Here is a 27,835-nt window from a genome sequence, read left to right on the forward strand (position 1 = left end):
TGAAACTCTAAAAAATAAAGACTGAACCATAGTAAACACTGTACATTGACATAAATTCAGTTGACCATTAGAATTAGAAATGATTCAGAATAGATTAAAGATTGATTTGAATTCTGGACATAAATAGACAAATTATATTTGTGTAAATATGAATAAAGACTCAAACTCTTCAGCTTCATAATTTATATTATTAGAACAGGAAAATGAACATAAAACTCTGTTGAGAGGAAACAATGAATACTCCATAAAGGTTTTATGACAGCTATTGACAGATGAGAAACATGTGTTTGAATGAAAGAAAAATTAATTAGAAGATAGATTTACCTAGAAAATAATTTGATTAGATTATTAAACTGTTTAGCATTTAGCTAATATATCCATAAAGTTTAAATTATGCAGAACATTGGAACACAGATTCAGTACCTTGTAGCCATATATATAATTCACAATAATTTCTTTCAAGGTTATGCTTTTCTAGACAATATCAAAGTGCATGTTCCTTAATAATATGAAGTTTAATTTAACTTCTTTATCCTTTTGTAACTTTTGACAGTTTGATACAGAGCATCCACTGATTCTCTGGTAACCTTGATGGAGAACAGGACAGAAGTGACACACTTCCTCCTGTTGGGACTCAGCAATGACCCAGGCCTACAGCTTCCCCTCTTCATCACCTTCCTCCTCATTTACACCATCACCCTAGTGGGGAACCTGGGGATGATCCTGTTGATTGTCCTGGACACTCATCTCCACACGCCCATGTACATTTTCCTTGGCAATCTATCACTGGTGGACCTTTGTTACGCTTCAGGTGTCAGTCCAAAAGTCATGGCTGGGTTTCTAGTAGGAGACAAAGCCATGTCCTACAATGACTGTGCTGCTCAGATGTTCTTTGTTACAGGCTTTGCTACTGTGGAAAATTACTTGTTGTCCTTAATGGCCTATGATCGCTATGCAGCAGTGTGCAAACCCCTGCACTATGCCACCACCATGACTACAGGTATGTGTGCATGGATGATTGCAGGGTGCTATGCCTGTGGCTTCATTAATGCCTGTATCTATACTGGGGATGCATTTGGTCTCTCTTTCTGTAAGGCCAATGTGGTTCATCATTTTTTCTGTGATATTCCAGCAATCATGGTCCTCTCATGCTCTGATAAACATTTGAATGAGCTGATTCTTGTTTGTGTAGCCAGCTTCAATATATTTTTTGCTCTCATAATCATCTTAATATCCTATCTAATGATTTTTATCACAATTCTAAAGATGCACTCAACTACAGGACATCATAAGGCCATTTCCACCTGTGTCTCTCATTTCACTGCTGTTTTTATTTTCTATGGCACAGTAATTTTCATGTACTTGCAACCTAGCTCCAGTCATGCCATGGACACTGACAAAACTGTGTCTGTGTTCTATACCATGGTTATCCCCATGCTGAACCCTCTGGTGTACAGTCTAAGGAACAAGGAAGTCAAGAGTGCATTCAGAAAGATTGTTTTCAGAGGAAGATGACACTATATTGATTTTATACATTTCATATATACAATATCTTCATTCTTTTCTCTTACATCTTTTTCAATGAATCAGATTTGATTTGTTATCTATCTGCTATCTATGTATCTATCTGTCTATCTATCTATCCATCTATCTATGTATCTATCTGTCTATCTATCTATCCATCTATCTATGTATCTATCTCTCTCTATCATCTATCTATCTATTCATCCATGAATCCATATATCATCTGTTTGTAAATGTGTATGTGTACACAAATGTGTACACATATATATGAGAGAGAGAGAGAGAGAGAGAGAGAGAGAGAGAGAGAGAGAGAGAGAGAGAGAGAAGTAGACAGTACCAGAAGCATTTCATATCACACATTTAAAGTTCAGAGGACAATTTGTGGAAGGAAATTCCCTATCTTTCTACCACATAGGTTCTGCGGATCAAACTCCGTATCTAAGCTTTGTCAAATAGCACCTTTACTATGAATCTTATTTGAAAACTGACAGGTTAAAAGGAAAATCCAATTTTCCAAATTCCAGGGGTCAGTTCATATGTGCATAAATGACAGTCTAGGATGAGCTCAAGCTGGATTATAGAAGGATTTCTGGCAGTCAGATAAAAGATTAAGGTCAGCGTTTGCCAGGACCCTGCAGAAATTGTATTTCTGCTTGGCAAAGGGCCTGCTTCCCTTGACTATACATGGGCTGTATATCAAAACCCATGATGGCCTTCAGACTTCTTCAGTCACTACACACACACACACACACACACACACACACACACACACACACACACACACAATTTGTTATGCATTTCAAAGTCCATTTAAGCTCATGGCCCTTCTCATCTCTCCCACTCCTCTTCCACTATGATAGTTTCCAGGCTGTTGCAGGTCATAGGTTTTCTTCCCTCCCACAGATACCCTTTTTAAAAATCTATACAACTTTTCCCATCTCTACTCTTTTCTCTCTTGCTACTCTTGCAGCTAGCCCTGGTCATGTCCAGTCTTCCTCTTTTTCTTTCTGCTCTGGACTGTTCAGATGACTCTGCCTGTACTCTTTTATATACAGTAAAATACTTTCCCCCAGCCATGCATGGAATAGGCATTTCAGTGGTTTCTTTGCTGAACCTCACTTATGAAAGCCAGTTCTGAAATAATACCTTATAGAAAAATGGAGACATTCAGAATCATATTTGAATGAGAATGCTAATGATCATGAGGTTTTCCTATCAAATGCAAACAAAATACAAATCCATTAACTCATCTTTCATTAATTTATCTCTAACTTGGGTCAGTGCAAGTGTTTATTGGGCAAGAACCTAATAAATATCATGCATGGAAGTTCTTAAAAAGTGCCTTATGAGGGAGGACACATTGACATATATGTGGCCATGTTTTCAGGATGAAATGTAATATTTCTTTAAGTGGTAGTTTTTTGGTTTAGTTTAACCGTTTTAAGTAGTAATTTATTAATGAAAGTATTCTTGTCAAATATGGTGGTAAATTCATGGAGTCTCAGTACTGAAGAGGCTGATATGCGTGGGTTAATGATTTGAGACTAATGTAAGTTATGTGCCAAGACACTTCAAAACAAAAATCAGAACAACAAAAACGACAACAGCAATAACAATAACAAATGTGAAAAATTAATAACAAAAATGGTCCAACTGATGTCTTCCTGAGAACTCTTAACAATGGTTTTTTTTTGTTGTTGTTGTTTTGTTTTTTTGTTTTTCGAGACAGGGTTTCTCTATGTAGCCTTGGATGTCCTGGACTCGCTTTGTAGACCAGGCTGGCCTCGAACTCACAGCGATCTGCCTGCCTCTGCCTCCCAAGTGCTGGGATTAAAGGCGTGTGCCAGCACACCCGACTTTAACAATGGTTTTTAAAGTAAGTGTTCTTTGAAGGCATAAGCTCTGCAGAGATTTGTCCTGTTCAAAATGGGTGCTCATCATCCACTCTGAAAGGGCTCATACAGATAGAATGAAGTAGGAACTTCCCCCTCTCTCCTTTCCTTCTTTCCCCTCTCTCTCTCCTTCCCTCCTTCCCTCTCCCCTTCTTCTTTCTGTCTTCCTTTCTCAATCTGCCACATCTAGACACCAGAACAACTAGATCTCAAGTCCTTGTTCTCTCTTTCCTCTTCTTCATTTTCTGGTCTTTGAACTTTGCCTTAATTAATCTACCAGCCTTTCTGGTTTACCAGCTTTCATATAATGTGTATTTTTTTTTTTTTGCTTCAAATATCAAGTAAACTTATGGCAGAATTTCCATACATGGGTTTGTAACTTATTAAGGAGTGCTTATCCTTAAACATGACATATATATGACTACTTCCCTACTAAGGATCATGAAATACTGTAGAGGCGGGGTCAGAAAGACTCTTAGGAGCCAGAGATTGAGAGGACTTCTGTGAAACACTGTCTTCTGGACATGGCATGGCTGCTTCACCCATGAACTCACTGTAGTTGTGGTTACTTGCATAATGTCTGCATAATATTGGGAAAGGGAAAGGCTTATGAGGCCTGACCTATCTCTGAGGACAATTGACAGTTAATGTTAGCAGGGCTGTCATATTTTTCAGTAGTTAGTTGGTGGTGCTCCAACAAGTAATGTCCTCCCAGTATTCATATAAGCAAACTTATTTTAGCTCAGTGGGTCACATATAAATGACATGAAAGTCTAAAGGAAACTTGTTGACAAGAAGCACTTTGTTGGAAGAAGGTGGGTGAGGAAGGATAACAAGAGGTGAGAAGGACTAAAATTTATTATATACATGCATAATACTGTTGAATAAGAAATTTTGTAAGTCAATTGATGTTTAAATTTAGAATTTAAATTTAAGCTTAATATTTTCTGATTCTTCTACAATTTTTTCTATTCTCATTTATATACTAGTCCTTCATTCACCACATAAACTATCTCCACACATCATCTATTCTCTTCAAAGACTTTATTAACGCTTTCTGCATTGAGTTATGAGTTCCTTTTCTATTTTTCCTAAATAAACTGTAAATCAAACCAGATAAGGGACTCTAATTCTTTTATTAAATGTGGTCATTGGTACTTGACTAGATGATCTTGTTGTAGTAGACTTCAAAGAGATATTTTAAATGAGCAATCAGTAAACTTATAAGCAAATATTTTTAAATGAAGGAGTATAATTATGTAGCTCTGCATTCAATGGCACCATGTAGATCTTCGCATGACTGTAAATCTTGTATGAGATGCATTTTCTGAATAAATGTCTATAACATTTTTAGAAACAGGTTATTTTTCTGCTTTGCTTTTCTTGATATATTTTTTTCTGTGTTGTTACTCTTTTCTCACACTTCTTTCTTTTAGATGAATAATTTTCTGGAAGTCCTAACATGGAGTAAGGTTGTGTCAAATAATATCATGATTGTTACTCAGAAGTCATGTCTCAATAAATGACAAGGGACAGACACAATTTAAGAAATAAAAAGAGGTTAAATATAAGATTAAGCAATGTATAATGATATTTTTAAAAATCTATGAACATAAATTGTAGAACTAATAGATATTATTATAAATGCCCCAAGCCTAGTGATGGGTTAAAATCTGTTTGTCAAAACAAATTAATTCATCCTAAAGGATGGCAGGACTGTCTTTTGAAATTCCAGGATTCATACTAAAATTCACATGGAGGGACTAAATGCTTTAAAGGTAGGTAGGGAGGATCAGGAATATAAGAGTGAGGGGATAAAAATTGGGATGTAATGTGAATAAATTACAATAATAAAAAATCCAAAAAACAGAAATAAAAAATCCAAAATGTAGGCAAGGATGGATGGAATGAATAGCATTAGCTCAGAGTCTTTCATTCATTCACTTGGGATGTGTTGCCTCAATTGAGCGGAGAAGGGAATGTTAATAAGAGATTTTTACAGAGTATGCCAGAGGGAGCAGAGCTGGGAGTTTAATGCTCAAATAGACACTGTATAGTATTTCCCAGGTTCCCATCCCTACTGCCTGTCAAATTAGTATGTCATCTGTTAGCTATGAACCTGCAATGGGCAGAAAATTGCTAATTTTCAGAAGAAGAGTGTTAGAGTGGATTGGAGACAGCTGGGGAACACAGAGACTTTGCGTAGAACTATCAGTGCAAAGAGGAGCAGATGAGAGGGACTGACTGTGGTCAGTACCATGTGTAGGTATGAACATACTGCAATAACACAATATACTAATAAAAGAGGTCTTTTAAATAGGCAAAAATGAAACCTTTAATGACCTGGAAATATAAGATCTTCCAGATCAAATTGCCCAGAAGACAAAGAAGCTTCACAGTTGCAAGGAACTATTGTAATCTAAGGAAGAAGGAGTAATAAACCTAAAGGAAAGAGAAAATTACATCTATGCCCTATGTTAGGCACAGTGTAATCTCTCTCTCTCTCTCTCTCTCTCACTCTCTCTCTCTCATAGTAAGAGAGCTAGGTACAGCAGCATATCCTTATCCCAAGCATCTTAATGGGTCCCAAAGCAGCGGACACAAAGTTCACTGTGGTAGGGTAACCCAGAACTTCAACTGCCTTCTTGCTCTCTAGCTCTAAATGCCTTGAAGATAGCAATGCTCTCTAGGTGTAATAAAAACAATATTATCAGCGAGCCTAACAGAACATTAATAACAAATTAGACTAAATAAACAAAAAACATTCCATCAAAGAAAACCCTTGGACCAGATGACTCCACAGATGAATTCTAGCAAATATAAAAGACTCATACCAAATGTCACACCATAATGTAAAATATAGATAAAATTATCTGTGTACAAGTGACATTATACAGACCAAGCTGATCATGGAGTGTGTGTGTGTGTGTGTGTGTGTGTGTGTGTGTGTGTGTGTGTAAAAGCAATTAAAAAAAGATATCATAAGCCATGAATTTGAGAGGAAGCAAGAAGGGGGATATGAAAGAGACTGATGAGAAGAAAGAAATGGAGAATTTAATATAATTATATTTTAATTCCTTTTTTCTATTTTAACATCTTTATTTTTTTCTTTTACTGGAAATAGTTTCTTTTTTGAAACCTAATTATTTTTTATTTTATTAGTTTTCATGATTTTCTTCTTTTTTTAATAGCTGAGTATTATTCCATTGTGTAAATGTTATCACAATTTCTTTTTCCATTTTTTTGTTGAGGGACATCTAGATTGTTTCCAATTCTGGTTATTACAAATTTGGTTCTGCCTAAGGTATCTGGCATACAGAATCTCTCATTATTGATAACCTAAGTGGTGTGAGGTATAGGCTTCATCTTGTGGAGTAAGCCTTAGGTCAAATAAAGTGTCAGCTGGTTACTGTGATAAGCTTTGTTCCACCATTGCCTTGGCATACTTTGCAGGTAAAACAGCATTGTAGATAAAGGTTTTGTGGCTGTGTTGGTTTTTACATTTCTCTTTTGATAGCTTCCAGAGTACCTTACAATACCAAAGACACTAGAACATAGGAGTGAGGGTTTCATACAGGCACCAGCTTGTGTTGTCTTCAGTATTGGTGCCTTGCTGTCAGTGTGTGGAGATCAATGTATTGTCTTGAAGCAGCCAGGGTTGTTTGGGAATAGCCATAGTACCACTTTGGCCAACAACTCCATTTGTGTGTAACCCAGTCACGATACAGGAAACTTTATTTGGTGACAAGAGATGGTAAGTTTCAACTCTATCTCCCTAATTATTTGGGTACTTCATTAGGATCACCTTCATATATTGTTGGAAGTTTCCACTGCACGAATTTTCCATACCATTCCTCAAATGATTCATAAGTCTAGTTGTTCCTCCTTGCATTTCTTCCCTCAACTACATCTGCCTTCCTACTTCCCCAACCTGATTTTCCCTTCTGTTCCTGTGTCCCCTGCTCTTAGTCTATCTATAAAATTTATTCTAGTTTTCCCTGCCAGGGAGACCCATGGGCTTTCCATAGTCCCTTCCTCTATATCTACCTTCTTTGGGTCTATTGATTATAGCTTGCTTATTATTTCTTTAGTAGCTAATATCCACATATAAGTGAATACATACCACTCAGGATGAACTTTCCTACTTCCATTCATTTGCCTGTAAATTTCATAATGTCATCTTTAACAGCTGAATAATATTCTACTTTGTAAATGTACCACAATTTCTGTATCCATTCCTCTGTTGGGGGACTTATAGATTGTTTCTAATTGCTGGCTATTATTAATAGAACAAATTATTCTCAGACTTATATACACTAACACTATAAATGAGCAAAAAATTACACAAATAACATAAATTTAATAAAAAATTTTTAAAAATTAATAGCAGTCAATAGAAATAAGTAAACAGTTTTGTAAAAAGTAACACACAGCATTCTGTAGAATCTTATAAAGGGCAGGGCATAAAGAACGATCAATGGGCATTAGATGTTATAGTAAGTTACAACCAGCTAGGAAGGAGGACCTGAGAGGTGCTACTATACAGAAAGGCTGTGATAGAAATAATTTAGTATATTTTTGGTTGGATAGAAGAAATAAAAATAAAAGACTAGAAAGAAGAATTTTGAAAGATATTTTATTTATTTTTTTTTACAATTAAAAAAATTTACACATAAATACAATACACTACGTACAACAAGAAGAATCATGAAAACAATTGGGAATTATATAAATGTTACATTCATGTGTTTTGGTTATTTGTATTTGACAGCTTTGAAGAAAACATCTTTCCTATCTTGGTGAGTCTAAAATTCTGAATGTAAATCAATATCTATTACATCTCATCTCTATCAACTTAAAACATCTATCGAGACCTAAAAATAACTTACCCCCTAAACAACTAAGCCTAATTGTAAAATTAAAATATGTGGTCTTCAATCTCATCAGAGACTTGAAAAAGAATAAAACTTATTTATCTTAGTAAACTGGAGGTGAAGGTTAGCAGCTTCCAAAATGGAAAAACAAAACAAAATTAAAAAAAAAAGGCAGTTTGCTTCCTGGTCTGTCACTCAAAATTCTCTATAATGTTGGAGCATCATCTTCAGCCCTCTGACCCAGTATATATGACAGACATATTTGTGAGTCAGGAACTATTGAGGACTTGTTTATGCTGTCTAGGCAGATATTGGCCGTCAACTATGCCTGCATCCAAGCTTGCCCATTTTTAGGCAAAATTCTGTCTGTGGCAGAAATAAGGGCATTTTGCCCAGTGGCTGTTTTGCCTTATTAAAAATAAATAGCACTTGATAAGACAGGCATACTTAACCTTATTTGAGCATTTTGTAATATACATTATGTATAGAGACATTGCATGATAGATAACTAATATATGTGACTTTTATGTTTTCATTTATCCATTAGAAAGGAAATTTAACTTCTAAGATACAGAAACAAGTTTGCTTCCCCAAGGCCAGTTAATTACTTTTTCCTTGAGAAAACAGTATGAGGATCTTCAGATATCCTCTAGGGGATGCTCCAGAGCTTTCTCAGTGTCTATAATTTTCTCCAAACCTTCCTGCACTAGCTTCTGAAATCCCAATGTGACACACGAGGGGACATTAGATGCCATTCTCCATTAGATGCTTTTTGTTTTATGACTGTCGGTCCTTGTTAACACATGCAGGTCTTTGGACTAACCTCAAAATTATCTATGAGCATTCAGTGAAGGTAAGAAAAAAAATACTCAAAGATAAAACCCACACTGATTGGCCTTTATCTGGCAGGCTCTTCATGGCTTTCCTTATAGACCTCTGCTTTTTATATACAGTCACAACCTGTGAACTAGGAGAGAGAAGTAATCTTGTCTTCTGTAGTATGTATTCCTGATAAGGAGGTAAGTGACACTTCCAAGGGAAGAGGAAGAGTGCATGGTGAACTCAGACCTTGGTCTGTGAGGGAGTTCTGTCTTCCACCTCTTGGTGTAGACATACTGGAAATACTGACTGCTTCCTAAGAGCAAGGTGCTAGAAGAGCATGAATAAAGATTTTAGAGAGACTGTTCTGGGTAAAATATTTCCACACTAAAAACACTGGCTACTTACATTTCATAAGCATCTTAGTGAGAAGTATAATTTATGAACCATAAGTAGGGTGTGTATACCCACTATAAATTACTTGAAAGCAGTTGTTTTCACCTGGAGCTTTGTATGTTTTGTCTGCAATGAGAGGAAACTAAGTGTTGAAAGCTATGATATTATTACTCAGTCACCCACGCTATTCACCATGAAAACATAAAGACTGAGTTTTGTGAACAATGTAAAAAATAATTACAAATTTGGGTGACTGGATTTGATTTAAATTGGTTATACCTGAGAAACACTTGGAATAATTTATACATTGGCATGTGTCCAATTCAGCTACTGCCAATTAATAGTTTAACAGCAGGAACAAATTATCCCCAATTTGTACCTTATAATTCACATAAGTGTGAATTAATCAAGTTTTTATGTTCACAAGACAAAACAGCAAACACACTTCAAAAATGTTCACAGTAGTGCTTAGGCAGGTGAGCAATATGAATGTGTCAATTTTTCTGAGTTCAGGGGTGATTTCTAGGCAAAGAATTCAACTAAACAAGTAGTTTCTATTGAAGTATTAAGTGTCAACATTGCTGTTTATAAAGTTTCAAAATTCTGTCCATTGTCTATTACTATTACTTCATAAAATAAATAACACTATACAACTAATGCATTAAACGTGATTCCGAAGCCTTTCTCAAATTTAATTCAAGGCACAAATCATAGCTCATTGTTTTCTACAAATATTTTACACTTTTCAAATCATTTTTTATTGTTTTGTTTCTCTTGTTCTCCTGCCACAGCACACCCAGTATTCCCCAATAACCTGGATGGAGAACAGGACAGAAATGATACACTTCCTCCTACTGGGACTCACCAGTGACCCTGGCCTGAAGCTTCCCCTTTTCTTCACCTTCCTCATCATCTACATCATCACTCTGGTTGGGAACCTGGGCATGATCCTTTTGATTTTCCTGGACTCTCGGCTCCACACTCCTATGTACATTTTCTTAGGTAATTTGTCTCTTGTGGACTTCTGTTATTCTTCAGCTGTTACTCCAACAGTGATGGCTGGACTTCTTATAGGAAACAAGGCCATGACCTACAATGACTGTGCCACACAGATGTTCTGTTTCACTGCTTTTGCGAGTGTGGAGAATTACCTGTTAGCCTCAATGGCATATGATCGCTATGCAGCTGTGTGCAAGCCTTTACACTATGCCACAACTATGACTACAGGGGTGTGTGCATGGCTAGTCATAGGCTGCTATGTACTAGGCTTTCTAAATGCCTCCATTTACACAGGAGATGCATTCAGTCTTTCCTTCTGTGAGTCCAATGTGGTCCATCATTTCTTTTGTGATATCCCTGCAGTCATGGTTCTCTCTTGCTCTGATAGGCATATTAACGAGCTGCTTCTTGTTTATGTAGTGAGCTTCAATATCTTTTTTGCTATCATCATCATCTGGATATCTTACATATTCATTTTTATTACCATCCTTAGAATGCACACAGCTGCAGGACATCGCAAGGCTGTTTCCACATGTGCTTCTCACTTTACTGCAGTTTCCATTTTCTATGGGACTGTCATCTTCATGTATTTGCAGCCCAGCTCCAATCATTCCATGGACACAGACAAAATTGCATCTGTGTTCTACACAATGGTCATCCCCATGTTGAATCCTGTGGTTTACAGCCTGAGGAACAAGGAGGTCAAGAGTGCATTATTAAAGCTCAAGAGTGCATTCACTTTTTGAAGAGAAAATAGTCTGTAGAAAGATTTCATTTCTACAGATTATTTGGGATGCCCAATCATGGATTCACTATTCTCAGATCTCCTCTATACATTGAGTTAAAGTTGAGGTCCCCTCTGAAGTTCTCAAGATGAGTAGTTTGTATGTGTAATGGCTGATGTATGCTAAAGGAGAAAATGATATACCCAGAAAAACATACCTGAATTAGAATAGCTAACATCTGGAGGCTCAACATCTGGGAGATCTCAAAATCCTTACTGAGGACACTGATATATTCATGCCAATGCAAATGAAAGTAAAACATTTTTCAAGTACATCAAGAAGTTCATGAAATGAAAACATTTACACAGGTACCCCATAATGACATAGTCACAGGGAAATGCTAAATTCATGGCAGTTAAGTATAATATGGCTAATGTAGATGTTATTTCATGTGTTGATTTGACTGTATTACTAGACGCTCAGATGCATAGTATGATGCTTTTATTTGAAGGTATTCCTCCAAACAGGTTAATACTGATAAACGTAATCCTAAAAATCTATCATCATTTAGATTTATGTCCTTAATCTAATCCATTGAGGTCTCAACTGAATAGAAATTAGTCATAGAAAGGAAAAAAAAACTCCCTTCATCTCTACTCCTCCCTCCCTCCTTCCTTCCTTCCTTATTTCCTTCCTTCCTTTCTTCTATCAGCCCCCTCCTTTGTGCCACATTTTCATTATCTAACTGGGACACCAGATATTCTAATTCTTGACTATTAGACATATTGATCCAGGCCTGAGTTATTGGCTTGCATTGTTCAAAACTCATAGCATTTTCTTTCTCAGTCATTTTTACTTACACTTAACTAATCATTTTAATTTTTCCTCTCCAGCTTGCAGATATCAAATGAATTTCATCCTCCATAATTACATGAGATGAAAGCCATAACAAAACTCCTTTTATATATTTATCTATAATAAATCTTGTCAATTCTTGTTCTCTTAGATAATCTCAATTAATAAAATAACAGTTAGTGATTATAATACTATATTTGTCTTAGAGTTGTGAACAAAGTTTGTCTACTTAAAAATTTTATTGTTACTTACATATTCCTATTTAAAGAACTGTGATATGTTATTAAATCAAAGTGCTCATTTTGAGGGTATTTTGATGAGATATGTAAGTCTAGTGTATTAAATGAATTGTTAATTCCTGTTTGGCTGAGCCATCTCATACTACAATGTGTACATATTTTATTTTTAGAAGGATAAGTTTGAAGAAAATGATAAATAATAAAATATACTTTAATTATATCGAATATTACTAGAAAACTTCTTGCTTAAATCAACCATGATCACACAAAATTCTTGATACTGTCAATCTTATGTGTTTCATGATTGTTTCTTAGTAAATATGGTAAATGGTCTTATCCAAATGAGTGAATAAAACAAGTAAACTAAGGGATAAGTTACACAAATATGCCGAATTTTTGAATCACAAGCTATGAAAGTTAATTTTGCATAATATGACCTTCTAGCTCAACATAGTGTGTGTGTGTGTGTGTGTGTGTGTGTGTGTGTGTGTGTGTGTGTATTTTGCTTCTCTAAACATTTTTAAAATTCAATATTATTACTTCATTCTCATTCTGTACTTTCAGATAAAGTTATTTTCTGGAACTCTCCTAATAGATTAGATCATACAAACCCTATAATTTTTCTAGTAATGTGTCATTAAATTGTAAGACTCACCTTGATCAAGAACCAGTTTACCATACATACATACACACTAGATATGAACCTTTAAAAGATTTATGTTTGGTTATATCTTACAACATATTTTTGTATTTAAACCATAGGATTATCTAGGTTTATTTTGTTCCCATACAGAATACATATTCCACTATGTTCAACAAATGAAACAGAGTACAACTAGTATTAAGATGATGGTCAGGGCTGGAAAGACAACGCATCAGTTAAAGAGTATGCATTACTCTTCAGATGATTTGAGTTTGGCTTCTGGTACCAATACTGGATAGTTCACACCCTCTGTAACTTCACCTCCTGAGGAAAGGTTACTGTTTTGTCTACTTCATAGGTACCTGCACACAGGTGTACAGAATTACATGTAGATATGCATTCATACATGGAATGAAAAATGAAAAAAATCTTTAAAAATATAATATTCCAATGAGATAGGTTATGTTTAGGATGGTCAGAGCCAGATGTAAATCCACACATTAATAGACACCTGGTTTATTATTTTTATTTTATCAAGATGGAGTTTCTCTGTGTGTAGCTCTCACTGTCCTAGACTCACTCTATAGACGAGGTGGGCCTTAAAGGCACAGAGATCCCCTGTCTCAGCCTCCAAAGTACTGGGATGAAATTCATGTACCACTACTGTTTGACAACACTTGAGTTTTTATTTTTAAAAAGCTGGAAATATACAATGGAAAAAACAAAGCATCTTCAACAAATGGTGCTCATCTATCTGGATTTTGGAACATAGAATAATGTAAACAGATCCATATTTATCACCCTGCACAAAACTTAACTTCAAATGGATCAAAGACCATACATGGAATACATGAGACCTGATCAAAGAGAAATTGGGAGATAGCATTGGCACAAGCCACAACTTCCTGAACAGAATACCAATAGTGCGTGCATTAACATAAACAATTAATAAATGGGACCTCATGAAACTGAAAAGCTTCTGTAAGGCAAAGGACACCATCAATAGGATAAAATGGAAGCCCACATAATGGGAAAAGATATTCACCAACCCTACATCTGACAGCAAGTTAATGTCTATAATATATAAAGAACTCAAGAAACTATACACAATTAAATCAAATAATCCAATTAAAAATTGATGTAAAGATTTAAACAGCATTCTCAACAAATGAAGTCAAATAGCTAATAAACACTCAAAGAAAGGGTTTACATCCTTAGGCATGATGAAATGCAAAGCAAAATAAATTTGAGATTCCATTTTACAGTCAGAATGGCTTATATAAAAAACTCAAGTGATCGCTCATGCTGACAAGGATCTAGAGCAAGGGAAACATTCTTTCACTGCTGATGGGAGTGTAAACTCATACAGTCATGTTTGAAATAAATTTGTAGCTCCCCCCCATTGGAAATCAATCTGCATCAAGACCCATCAATACCTCTCCTAGCTATACTCTCCTACCACAAGGGCATTTGTTCACCTACTGTCATAGTAGCTTTATCAATAATAGCCAAAATCATGAAACAACCTAGATGTCCTTCAACTGAAGAATAGATAAATATGGCATATTTTCACCATACAATATGATTCAGCTGTTAAAAAAATGCATCATGAAAGTTTCAGGCTAATAGATGGTACTAGAAAAAATTATTCTGAGATGGTAACCCAGACCAGAACACAACCATGGCATATATTCACTTATAAGTGTATATTAGCTGTAAATGAAGGGATAGTCATGCTACAATCCACAGACATAGAGGAGATAAGTAACTCACAGGGATAAAGTGTGTGTGTGTGTGTGTCTGTGTGTGTGTGTGTGTGTCTGTGTGTGTGTGTGTGTGTGTGTGTGTGTGTGTGTGTGTGTGAAATGAAAGGACCTCCCTGGCAAGGGAAAATTAAATATATTCCATGGGTGGATTGAAGGTGGATGGGGATGAGAATAGGAGGGATCAGGTGGAAGGGGTATGGAGAAAGAGGTTACTTGGAGAGGTAACTGGAATTGGGGGTACTTTGGAGGTGAGGTAGAAATCCATTGCAAAATGGAAACTCACTGGATTGTATGAAGGTGACCCTAGTGAAGACTCTTAGTAATCGGGGATATGGAGCCATTTTCTGTAACCAGCAAGGCTTCCAGTGGAAGGATTTGGACACCAACCCAGACATTTGATTAACATTTTTCCTGCCTTCACTATGTACTGTGGTAAAAGAGGAATAGAGCTTGTGAGAGTGGCCAACCAATGATTGGTCTAACTTGAGAGCCATGCTACGAAAGGAAACTCATGCCTGACACTGCCAGGAGGGCCAGAAACCAGAGGCTGAATATATCAGAGATATAGAATAGAACAAAAATAATGACTGCCAAAAAGAAAAAAACAAAAATAAAAATACCCTGCAAAGTCAATGAAAGGATTCATGATGATATGTTGCTGTACTTGTAAACCAGAGCATAATCATCGTCAGAGAGGCTTCATCCAACAACCTATAGGAGCATATGCAGAGATTCACTGCCACACATTAGAAAGAGCTCTGGGAATCCCATGTAAGATGGGAGGAAAGATTGTAGGAGCTGGAGGCATCAAGGACACCATAAGAACCCTTTCCGCAGAATCAACTAACAAGGGCTCATAGGCCTCACAGAGACTGAACCAACAACCAGGATGCCTGTATAGGTTTGATCTAGGTCCTCTGCATATATGTTACAGTGTGTAGCTTGATGTTCTTGTGGGACTCTTTTGATGGCTTTTAGGATCCTTTCCCTTCTGGTCGGTTGCCTCATGCAGCCTTGATATGAAGGTATGGCCCTAGTCTTATTGGACTTGTTAAGCCAGATTTAGTTGATATCCATTGACGGTCTTCTATTTTCTGAAGAGAAACAGAGCAGTGGTTCTGGGGGAGGTTGGAGGTGGGGGAAGGACTGGGAAGAGAGGCAGGAGGGGAAATTGCATTTTGGATTTAATATATAAGGGATCTGTCTATCTATCTATCTATCTATCTATCTATCTATCTATCTATCTATCTGTCTTACAAGCATAGTTTTAATCTTGAAGGAGCTCAATAGTCTAAAACATCCACCCACAATATTTTATTTCTATGTGTAGTTTTTTGCTTTATCTATTAAATAATAGATCTTCACATTCCAGAATGTTATAGTTGTACCAGTTAGGGGCTGGGCAGCCCGAAGTAACATATATTTCACTTAAACTAGCTGTAAGGTGTGAATATCTGTAGTAGCCTCTGTCTGCTGCAAAAGAAGCTTCTTTGATGAGGGGAGAAAAATATTGACATCTTTGCGTACAAGAACGAATATTTGGAACAGAGTTGGCAGCTACATTGACTTAGAAAGAAAGGATTAATAAGTTCTATGGGCTCATAATTTCTTCAGCAACAATTTCTTGACTAAATCTATAGTATGAATCATAAGTCCCCTCCTACTGAGCCAGCCTAGGTCTACTTAGACACTGCCGGTGGCTCCCAAGACATCAGTGCCACTGTTATAACCTTGCAGATATTTTCTAGTTGGTCACTATTTTCAGGTTACATAGTGCCTTCTGATACTGTGAAATCATGTCTCTATAGGAAAGACTTCCATGTTATCACTATCTTGATTTCTCCAAGTACTGTTTCTGAAATATATGGTGTGTTCATCAATAAGGTTTTACTTTTATGTTCTAGGAGAGAACAATTACCTATATTATTTGAGATATCTCTTGGAATCCTTAACCCATAACTGAAAGGAGATTTCCTTGCCTAGTACTGAAGTTTCTGTTTTATAGTTTATCCTTGGGTAGCATTATTACCTGATGTGGGGTAGCTCCATTTAAACTGCATGTGCATGTGCGCGCGCGCACACACACACACACACACACACACACACACACACACACACACACACTCACATGGACACACACTTACATGCATGCATACAAAAATTAATTTATATGTTAGCTTACAAAATAATATCATTATCTATGCTTTTTCAAACATCCTTAGACCTATCTATCTCCCTTCCTTTCATCTTGCTCCATATTACCATCCTCTCCCTCATCAGTTAAATCCCCTTTGTGATTTTCCCATTTATCTGTCTTACTCTCCCTTCTCCCTACAACTCCTCCAAACATGCCCCATAATATATTCTGAATTTGCTCTAGATCATATCTTCAAATATAAATATTCAGAGTTAGGTAAACAAATAAGAGAGAGCATTATATTGATCTTTCTGAATTTGGGTCATTTCCCATATTAATATTTTCCATTTCAATCCATTCACCTCAAAATTCATGATCTCATTTTTATTTACCATTGAGTAAAATTACATTGTGCATCTGTATCACATTTTCATTACCCACTCACTAGTTACGACCAGTTAGGCTGATGACATTTCCTAGTTTATCGTGGCTAAGAGAGCAAGGAAGTGGCCAAAGCACACATCTTCGTAGTGTGATATATCAAAAGCATTGATTTTCACCTTCAGCTTATTGGAGATTAAATGATAATTTAAATAACATGCCACATTGCCTTTTTTTTCAATCCACCATTAATTTAATTTCTTTAGTCGTCTGTGCATCCCTTTATTACTTATGCTACCACATATCAGTTACATAGTTCTATAAGCAAATCGGTTAAGTTTTTTTTTCTGTCTTGTCACAATAAGACACTAGCTGTGTAGGCATCACCCTCCTTGGCTGCATATTCTAGACCATTACATTTGGTTATTTTTGAAGCTGGAGAGAAGACAACTTATGGAGCATATGTTCTAAAAATAGAACAATATCATCATCATCAACAATAATAACACAACAACGATGAAATTGTTCCAGGGATCAATTAATATGTCAATACCTATCACTCCCGGGTAAATGTGGGCTGGAGCATGTTATATTGACAAAACTCTGAGGACTCTCACTGATAACAAATATTCAAATTTCAGTGTGATAGTTCAATAAGAAATCTCTCAGTTTTTTTTCTGAAAAAAACAATTCGTAAGATGGGACAGTATTGGAAACATAGGTATGTTTTGAAGAAAAACATTAGCTTGCTAAGGATATATTTAGACGTTTGAAAAAAATGACTAAAGGAAAAAGGAAAGTAAAAAAGTAACCTGAAATGTTAAATACTGCAGAAATGTGAAATAATTTAATTGATTACTGGTAAGAGTTAGAATGAAAAAAAAAATATGCTTAAAAAAGAGTTTAACTGTGTAACCCAGACCCAGAAAGACAAAATGTTACATTTTTCTTATGTGTGGGTATTAATTAATATTTAAATATTTATGTTTCAGTCAGAATAGTTACAGAGGTTAGATAGTTTTTAAGGGACCAGGGAAAAGGAAGGGATCTTCCAAGGGAGAAAAATCAATTACAGTGCCATAGAGTGATACAGAGAAAATTAAAATGAGCATTTAATGTGGAAGAAGAGGGGAGGTAGGGTTAATGAGGGAATGTAAGCAGTGAAATCAAACACTAAAGAACCGTTGAAAAGCCATATGAAATCTACTACTGTAGATACTTCCTGTAATATTGCTATACATAAATGGATTTACATGATACTAGCATATAATGGGGGAGGAAAACGTCCCTACTCACTATCATGTGCTATCAAATAATACCCCCAATAAGAGGACCCATATAACCTCTGAAACACTACAGGCTATTTTGACTGGTCTTGGTTACCCCTCATAACCTGAAAATAAGATCTTATTGCAGAAGCTATCTCACATTTATGTCATTAAAAATGGAGAATTCAAGCTGGTACTCAATGAGAAACTTTACCCCTACTGATTAGCATTCATAATACTGGAAAGTACTATACATGTCACCAGAGGAAGAAATAAAAAATAATCACCAATCACACCCATCTATGAACTCCGAGAGCTACAAAAACAGCCTGTCTGCAAGATATACCTTCTATATAATAATGGCCCAGAATTATGGGAACAACCACCCACTTTTTGATTGGGCTTAAGGCCCACTGAATGAGATGGATAGAGCCCATATATGACACTGATAAGGAGACCAAGAACATTAGACTAGGAGATGGAGAGATGGCTTAGTAGATAAGAGCACTAGCTGCTCTTCCAAAGATCATGAGTTCAATTCTCAGAAACCTTAAGGTGGCTCACAATAATCTATAATGAAATCTAGTGCCCTCTTCTGGTATGTAAGCACACAAGCAGGAAGAATATTGTATATATAATAAGTAAATAAATAAATAAAACTTAAAAAAAAAGAACATTAGACTAAATAGGTCAATGACTCTAGGGGAAAACTTACTACTATTATTCTGCTTAATGAAAATGGCAGCAATACAATGAATGACTGCTAATGAAATTCATCTATACCCATGGAGTAGTTTGTTGCCCAGCCATCATCATAACAACATGTTTTTGCTGTAGACTTACTGATAATGAACAGAGACACACAACTAGGAAATGTGGAGAAAGTGAGAGACTTCAGAGAACTCAGTCGTAAATTGTATGTCTTTGTCCCTTTCCTTGAAGGCACAGAGATCTATGCAGAAGAGATGAAAGGAGTGTAATAGTCTGATCTATGCTCTATATCTACCAGTTCTTTTTAAAACACACCTAACAGCCATAGACAGCACCCCATTTCCTTGTCCCCACTTTTTAGCTCACAAGTAGGCCTGCTTTCCATTGAGGCAACACCAGCATCAGGGACAACAGGCCATTCCCATTTTAGAGACTCCATAGTCAACCTTGACATGCCAAACCCCAAAGGTGACACAGGCCACAAAACAAACAAACAAAAACAAAAACAAACCAGCAGAGACAACTTAGTGGACCTGGAGACTTACTGTTCAACATAACCACAGGCCACTCAGGTCAGAAGACAAGAGAGGAAACATAAACTAAGGGAAAAGTCATCCAAAAAAAACCCAAAAAACAAAAAACAAAAAACAAAAAAAAACCCCACAAAAAACACCCATCCAACAATAATAAACTCAGTAATAAACACCTAAATCTGTACATATCCATAAATACAAATGAGTAGAGGTCAGTGTTAGAGCACAATCATCAACATCCAGATCAGTAAGATACCACCAGAGACCAGCTATTTTACTATAGCAAGCTCTGAATATTCCAACACAGCTAAAACACAAGAAATTTATTTTAAATCCAACCTTATGATGATGATAGAGGTCTTTAAATAGTAAATGAATAAATCCTGTAAATAAATACATAAAAATACAATAAAAAGGTGAAGGAAATGAATGAAATTGTTCAAGATCTGAAAAAGGAAATAGAATCAATAAAGAAAACACAAATTGAGGGTATCTTAGAGATGGAAAACCTGGGTAAGCAAACAGGAACTATATACATAAGCATCACCAACAAAATATCAGAGATAGAAGAAAGAATCTCAGGCATAGAAGATACAATAGAAGAAATTGATACACTGGTCAAAGCAAATGTTAAATCTAAAAAGTTCCTAAAACAACATCTAGAAGTCTGGGAGACTATAAAAAGGACATACCTAAGAATAGTAACAATAGAAATAGAAGATGATTCCCAGCTCAAAGGCCCATATAATATTTTCAACAATATCACAGAAGAAAATTTCACTATCCTAAAGAAAAGATACTTGTAAACATAGAAGCAGCTTACAGAAAACCAAATAGATTGGACTAGAAAGAAAATATACTCGCCACATAATAATCAAAAGACTAAATGTATGGAACAAAGAATTACTATTAGAAACTGAAAGGGAAAAAGGCTAAGTAACATATAAAAGCAGATTTAATATTAGAATTACACCCAACTTTTCAAAAGAGCCTCTTAAAAAGAAGCAGAAGTCTTGTAGACTCTAAGAGACCAAATATATCAGATGACTACTATACCCAGTAAAACTTTCAATCACCATAGATGGTGGAACAAGATATTCTATGATAAAATTTAAATTTAAATAATATCTATCTACAAATCCAGACCTACAAAAGATACTAGAAGGAGAACTCCAACTCAACAAGATTAACATCATCCATGAAAACAAAGAATATAAATAATTTCACAGCTATGTAACTAAAAGAAGGGAAGCACACATACACAAACACACACACACACACACACAACTACCATCAACATTAAAAACAGAAATTAACAATCATTGTTCATTAATATCTTTATCAATAAACTCAATGCACAGAATGGATGAGAAAACAGGATCCATCATTTGGCTGCATACAAGAAGCATATTTCAACATTAAAAATAGACCTTATCTTATAGAAAATGGCAAAGAAAGATCTTCCAAGTAAATGGACCCAAGAAGCAAGCTGTTGTAGCCATTTTAAAATCTAACAAAATAAACTTTCATCCTAAATTAATCAAAAGAGACGGAGAAGGATATTTCATACTCATCAAAGAAAAATCCACCAATATGGCATCTACGTCCCAAATGCAAAGGCACTCACATTTATAAAGGAAACATTACTGAAGTTTAAATTACACACAAACCCCACAAATTAATGGTAAGGCAAAGGACACCATGGAAAGTATAAAATGACAGCCTATAGGATGAGAAAAGCTCTTAAGCAGTTTCATACCAGACAAATGGCTAATATTCAAAATATATAAAGAACTCAAAGAATTAGACATCAATAAACCAAAGAATCTATTCTAAAAATGGGGTAAAGATATAAATAGAATTCTCAAAAGAGCAATATCAATTGGTCAAGAAGCACTTCCCAGGGGTCCTGCTCCAACTATGGCACTAGCCAAAGACAATACGTGCAGTGAACTTTGAACACCTACGCAGATCCAGCCAATGGACAGGACGTTTTCCACAGTTGTGTGGAGAGCAGGGACTGACTCAGCCATAAACTCTGGTGCCCCATATTTGACAACCTCCCCTGGATGGGGAGGCCTGGTGCCACTCAGAGGAAGGATAGCAGGCTACCAAGAAGAGACTTGATACCCTGTGAGCACATACAGGGGGAGGAGGTCCCCCTCAGTCACAGTCGTAGGGGAGGGGAATAAGGGGAAAATGGGAGGGGGGAGGAATGGGGGGATACAAGGGATGGGCTAACAATTGAGATGTAACATGAATAAAGTAATAAAATATATTAAAAAAGAAATGTCCTTAGTCATCAGGGAAATGCAAATCAAAATGACCCTGTGATTCCATATTACCCTACCAGAAAGTCTATTAAAAACTCAGGGGACAGTTCATGCTGGCAAGGAAGTGGATGATGGAACACTCCTCCATTGCTGGCAGGACTTCAAACTTGTACAGTTAGTTTAGAAATCAAGTACTTTCTCAGAAAATTAGGAATAGCTCTTTCTTAAGACCAAGCTATACCACCTCTGGGCATATAACCAAAGGATGCTCTACCATAATCCAAAGACACTTGCTCAACTACATTCATAAGAACCAGAAACTGGAAACAACCTAGGTGTCTTTCAAACAAAGAATGAATAAAGAAAATATGGTACATTTCCACAATGAGGTACCACTCCATTCAGCTACTAAAAACGATGTCATCACGAAAATTTCAGGCAAATGGATAGAAGTAGAAAAGATCATCTTAAGTGAGGTAATCCATACCCAGAAAGACAAACATTGTACATATTCACTAATAAGTGAATATTAGCTGTAAAGTAAAGGATAACCATGCTACAGTCCATAGACTCAGAGAAGCTAAGTAACAAGGATGGATCAAGAGGTGATGTATGAATCTCACTGAGAGGTGAATATAGAATAAACATTTGGGGTGTACATTAAGAGGGGACTGGACAGCAGTGGGAATAAGGATGGGACAAGAGGGATCAGGTTATGGGACTGACTGAGGGTGAGAGTACTGGAAGAAACAACTGAAATCAGAGACGGAAGCATCTCTGGGAAGAACTAGAAACCTAAAACAATGGAAACTCCCACAAATCTATGAGAATGAGCCTATCTAAGGCACATAGCAATGGGGTATATGGAATCTGAAAAGCCACCTCCTGTAACCAAGAAAGATGTCCAATGGAGGGATTGGGACACCAACCAGACACAAAACTTTTGGTCTGCAAATTTTCCTGCCTACAGGATGTGCATGGGTTAAGGATGGCACAGAAACTGAGGGACTGGCCAACCAATAATTGGTCCATCTTGAAACCTATGCCATGGGAGGGAGCCTACCCCATTGTTAATGATATTCTGCTATACTTAGAGACACGAGACTAGCATAAATGTAGTCAGAGCGGCTTCACCCAGAAATTGATGGAAATAGATGTAGAGACCCACGGCCAAATGTTAGGCAGAGCTGGGGGAATTCTTTGTAAGAGGGAAGGAAGGATTGTGGGAGCAAGAGTGGTCAAGGATATCACAAGAAAATCTAGAGAATCAACTAACCTGGACCCATAGAGGCCCATAAGTTCTGAACTGCCAACCAGGAAACATGCATGGGGATGATCCAGTTCTTCTGTATGTATGTTGTATATATACAGTTGTGTTTCTTGGTCTTCAAGTGGGACTCCTAACAGCTGAAGCATGGCCCTTTAAGATTTTGCTGCCTGCTGTTTTGATCTTTTTCCCATACGGAGCTACCTTATCTAGCCTCAAGAATTCTCAATCTTCTCAACCTAGAAGATTCTCCAAATCTTACTGCAACTTGATGTGCCAAGGCTGGTTGATACCCATGGAAGGCCTCCCCTTTTTTCGTGAGAAACTGAGGAGTAGATGTGGGAAGCAGTGGTAGGGGAGGAAGACTTGGAGGAGCTGAGGGAGCGGAAACTTTGGCCAGGAAGTGAAGTAAATAAATGAACTAATTAATACAAATGTGTAAGTCAGAGGAGGTGAATAATTACAAAGGCAGCATTTTCAGACACAACAGGGTTAATGCATATATAAATTCACTGAGACAGCATGCAAAAGACTTGTACAAGTTCATATAGGACAAAATTCCATTACAGAGAAGCAGACATGATTTCAAAGTCTCACCCTTAGGCAAGAATATGTTTGAAATCTATTTTCTTCAAAGAAGTGACAGTAGGTATAGCAAATAGACTCCAAGGCAGGCTTTATGCTCAAGAATATTTGGCTAGCACAAAAAAGACTCTCCTTCTCCCTCCTCTGTCTCTCTGTCTCTGTCTCTCCCTACTCTCTCCCCCCACCTCTCCCTCTCACTAATTTAAAATATGCACTAAAGCTTTTCTAAGATGATTTTTTGTAATGTGTTTTACAATGGTCCCAAAAGAAAGTAAAATTAAAAGAATAATTACAAATTTTAGATTACAAAACCAGTTAGTAACAAAGCATACAAAAAGATATATGCATACTAAAGTAACCAATATGTGTCCCATGGGTCATTTAATTGTTTCCTCCACACTATGTGGGGACAGAAGTTGCAGGTAGACTCCTGGGGGAAGTCTTCAGAGCTTGCCAGGTCTGTGTAATTTGCTCCAGATCTACACCCAGTAGACTAAAACTCATATACAACTCCATACCACAGCTCTGAAGAAATAAACTTCATGGTATGCTTCATCAATCAATGTTTTTATCTGAGATAATATTTAATCATAAGACATTGCATTAGCTGGGAGTCTGAAGAATGATGAGAGACAATATTCTAATATAAACATTACACTGATGTGTTTTTAAATTATTAATTTCATCTTGTGATTTTTTTCAGTGATGACTCTTATTCTGTCTTTACAGCTAGAATCTGCTAAATATGTGGCCTATATGACATTACCTATAAAGCAGAAATAAATTATTGTCAACTTTGTCATCTATCTACTTTACCATTCATTCTTCTATTTTGCCTTCACAGAGAACTTAGAATCACTTGAACACAACTTGAAAGTGTGTGTGCCTGTAACAGAACTTAGGCTGTGTTGTACTTCTGACTTTATAGCGACTGACTGATTTTGTGAATTAATTTTTCTCTTCAAGACAACTGGTAAGGGAAAATATATAGTAAGAATTGTAACCCATGTCAGTACACGTGAAAATGCATCCACTGTGACTTACTGAAAAAGTGAAAATATCATTTTTAGTAGTTTCCAAAATCTAAGTTATAACTGAATTGTACATATAGACATTTTCACCATAGGTAATTTACTGACAGATTTCTTGTGATGTGCAAAGCTAAGAATAAAATCTGAGGTGAGTGACATTGATAGATTAGTTGATAGTAATATATTTAGTTAATATAAAACATGCCAATAATGAAGAAATAAAAATGATTTTTAAATGATAAAATTTCCCTGAACTCTGTTGGAATGTGTTAGGTAAATACATTCCCTTTATTTCCAAACAAGTTGTTAATACAACAACTTTCTTTATTTTGTATTTATATTCTCAATTTTCAGTTCATTATTATAATATACATTTCTTTCTCATTGCTACAGATCATCACATAGTTGTAGATGACAACAGTAAAGAACAGGACAGAAGTGACACAGTTCATTCTGCTGGGACTCACTGATGACCCAGGCCTGCAACTTCTTCTCTTCATCATCTTCCTTCTCATCTACATCATCACCCTGGTGGGGAACCTGGGGATGATCCTGCTGATCCTCTCAGACTCTCGGCTCCACACTCCCATGTATTTTTTCCTTGGTAACTTGTCACTGGTGGATTTTTGTTACTCTTCCGCTGTCACTCCTAAAGTCATGACAGGGCTCCTAATAGGAGACAAGGTAATCTCTGACAATGACTGTGCTGCTCAGATGTTTGTTTTTGCAGCCTTTGCTACTGTGGAAAATTACCTGTTGGCTTCAATGGCCTATGATCGCTATGCTGCAGTGTGTGAGCCTCTACACTATGCCACTTCCATGACCAGAAGTATGTATGTGTGTCTTATCATGGGCTGCTATATTCTTGGTTTCTTGAATGTCTCAGTTTATCTTGGAGATACATTCAGCCTCACTTTCTGTAAGTCTAATGTGGTCCATCATTTTTTCTGTGATATGCCAGCAATCATGGCTCTCTCTTGCTCTGATAGACATGTTAATGAACTGGTACTTATTTATCTAGCCAGCTTCAATATCTTCTTTGCTCTCATAATAATATTAGTATCCTACATTATAATTTTTATCACAATATTAAAGATACACTCTGGAACAGGGCATCAGAAAGCTATTTCTACCTGTGTCTCCCACTTCACTGCTGTTTTTATTTTCTATGGAACTACAATCTTCATGTATTTGCAGCCTAGCTCTAGACATGCAATGGACACTGACAAAATTGTGTCTGTGTTCTACACCATGGTAATACCCATGCTAAACCCCTTAGTTTACAGCCTGAGGAACAAAGAGGTCAAGTGTGCATTCTTGAAAGTGGTTCTGAGGGAAAAATAATCATTACTATAATATCATTAAATATTTTGTACTGTACAATGTTAAAATGTATTCTTATGAGATCTTCTGCATGTAGTAGACCATATTTTAAGCTTATACTTGTTGGAGATCTGAGTATTAATTCTTGCCTCTGTGAATCATTTTGTTCTAGAAATGAAGGAACATTGTATTTCAATGCATAATATTTAAATAAGGATTTTTATTATTTTGCATTGATTTGTCAAAATTTTTGTACCACTATTGATACATTCAACTATTTTCTTTATAACTTTCCTTTTCTGATATATTTTGACAGTTAAGCATTATCAACTTGACTAGATTTTTGAGTCCACATTGAAATACACTTCTTCGGGTGTTCAGTAAGGCACTTCTATGTTTGTTGCAGCAGTCATAATAATGTAATTCAAACCATACATACATAAATTATTTTTGCTTTAAAGTCAGATATTACAATGAACTATGTATTGGGAGAATTTACTATTAAGTTTGTAGATCTATGAAAGTATCCTTATTTTAATGTTTTTCATTGCTAACTTAATTTCGGTATCTGTTTTCTTTTTTCTGATTTTATTTTTGTCCATGTGCATAGATTCATCAATTTATATTATTTTTTGTTATCTAGTATGTTGTTGTTCAGGTTGTTTAGAATATTCTATTACAGAACCATTTGTTGTTTTGGACTCTACTCAGAATTACAAATTTCAGATCATATGATAAATGGTCTCAGATAACAAACATTAACAAAGAATATATTGCCTTCACAATTTTAAGGACACATAGTTGTTATGATTTTTTGTAAGAATCATCTAACAGGAAAATAATCCTTTGTCTTGGAAGAGTTGTGTCAACATGTCTCATACTATTATATGAAATTCATTGAGATAGAGGACTAATTTATCTTGAATTGACTTTCTACAACCTGACATTATATGCCTTGTAAGTCTACTGAAGTTTCACATCTTGATCACTTAGTTCATTTAGTAAAATGCCGTGATGTAGTGGGCCTGTATAAATTTTTGTACATGGAGCTTGGTGTGGTGACACATGCCTGTAATCTCAACACTCTGAGAGGTTGGGGCAGGCAGATCTCTGTGAGTTGGAGGCCAGAATGGTCTACACAATGAGTCCAGGGCAGCCAAGGCTACACAGAGAAACCCTGTCTCAAAAAAGCCAAACCAATCAACCAACGAAACAAAGCAAAACTGAACAAAAAATCCATACATGGGGCAAATATCAAGTTCCTTGAGACATAATAACCTGAGTGTAAAATCTGATATGGAAGCTAAACAGAACATGGTGAGAGCATTGCCAGGAAAAAAATCAAAATGACTTCCCTTAGTATCACTGAATGGGTTGAAAAATTAATTTGCTATTAATGTATCTGCAAACCAAGTATTAGAATGTGTATTGATTGCTAGAATAGTTTACATAGTAGCTATAATTTGAGTCAACAGTTGATTAAGTAAAATGAATAAATTACAAGAGCCACTGTTTTTCTGAAGGACTAAGAAGGTAAGCAAAATAGTAGACATGAGATTAGATACCAATTCATCCTTTAAGACTTCAATGGTGG

General features: G+C 36.1%; 3 protein-coding genes across 3 annotated transcripts; all 3 read left to right on the forward strand.

The window, feature by feature from the left end:
* The first annotated feature begins 588 nt into the window (after window positions 1-588).
* Window positions 589-1,515, forward strand: LOC127190044 (olfactory receptor 5B3-like). The gene has a single exon (XM_051147094.1). The coding sequence runs from the start codon at window positions 592-594 to the stop codon at window positions 1,513-1,515; it is 924 nt and encodes a 307-aa protein (XP_051003051.1). The 5' UTR covers window positions 589-591.
* An 8,805-nt stretch (window positions 1,516-10,320) lies between these two features.
* Window positions 10,321-11,250, forward strand: LOC127189831 (olfactory receptor 5B3-like). Its single transcript, XM_051146925.1, has one exon. The coding sequence runs from the start codon at window positions 10,324-10,326 to the stop codon at window positions 11,248-11,250; it is 927 nt and encodes a 308-aa protein (XP_051002882.1). The 5' UTR covers window positions 10,321-10,323.
* Window positions 11,251-25,329: 14,079 nt separating this feature from the next.
* LOC127190045 (olfactory receptor 5B3-like) lies at window positions 25,330-26,262 on the forward strand. The gene has a single exon (XM_051147095.1). It carries the CDS (start codon window positions 25,330-25,332, stop codon window positions 26,260-26,262), a length of 933 nt encoding a protein of 310 aa, XP_051003052.1.
* The last annotated feature ends 1,573 nt before the right edge of the window (window positions 26,263-27,835 follow it).

Source organism: Acomys russatus, chromosome 5 (genome assembly GCF_903995435.1).
Source record: "Acomys russatus chromosome 5, mAcoRus1.1, whole genome shotgun sequence".
Taxonomy (NCBI): domain Eukaryota; kingdom Metazoa; phylum Chordata; class Mammalia; order Rodentia; family Muridae; genus Acomys; species Acomys russatus.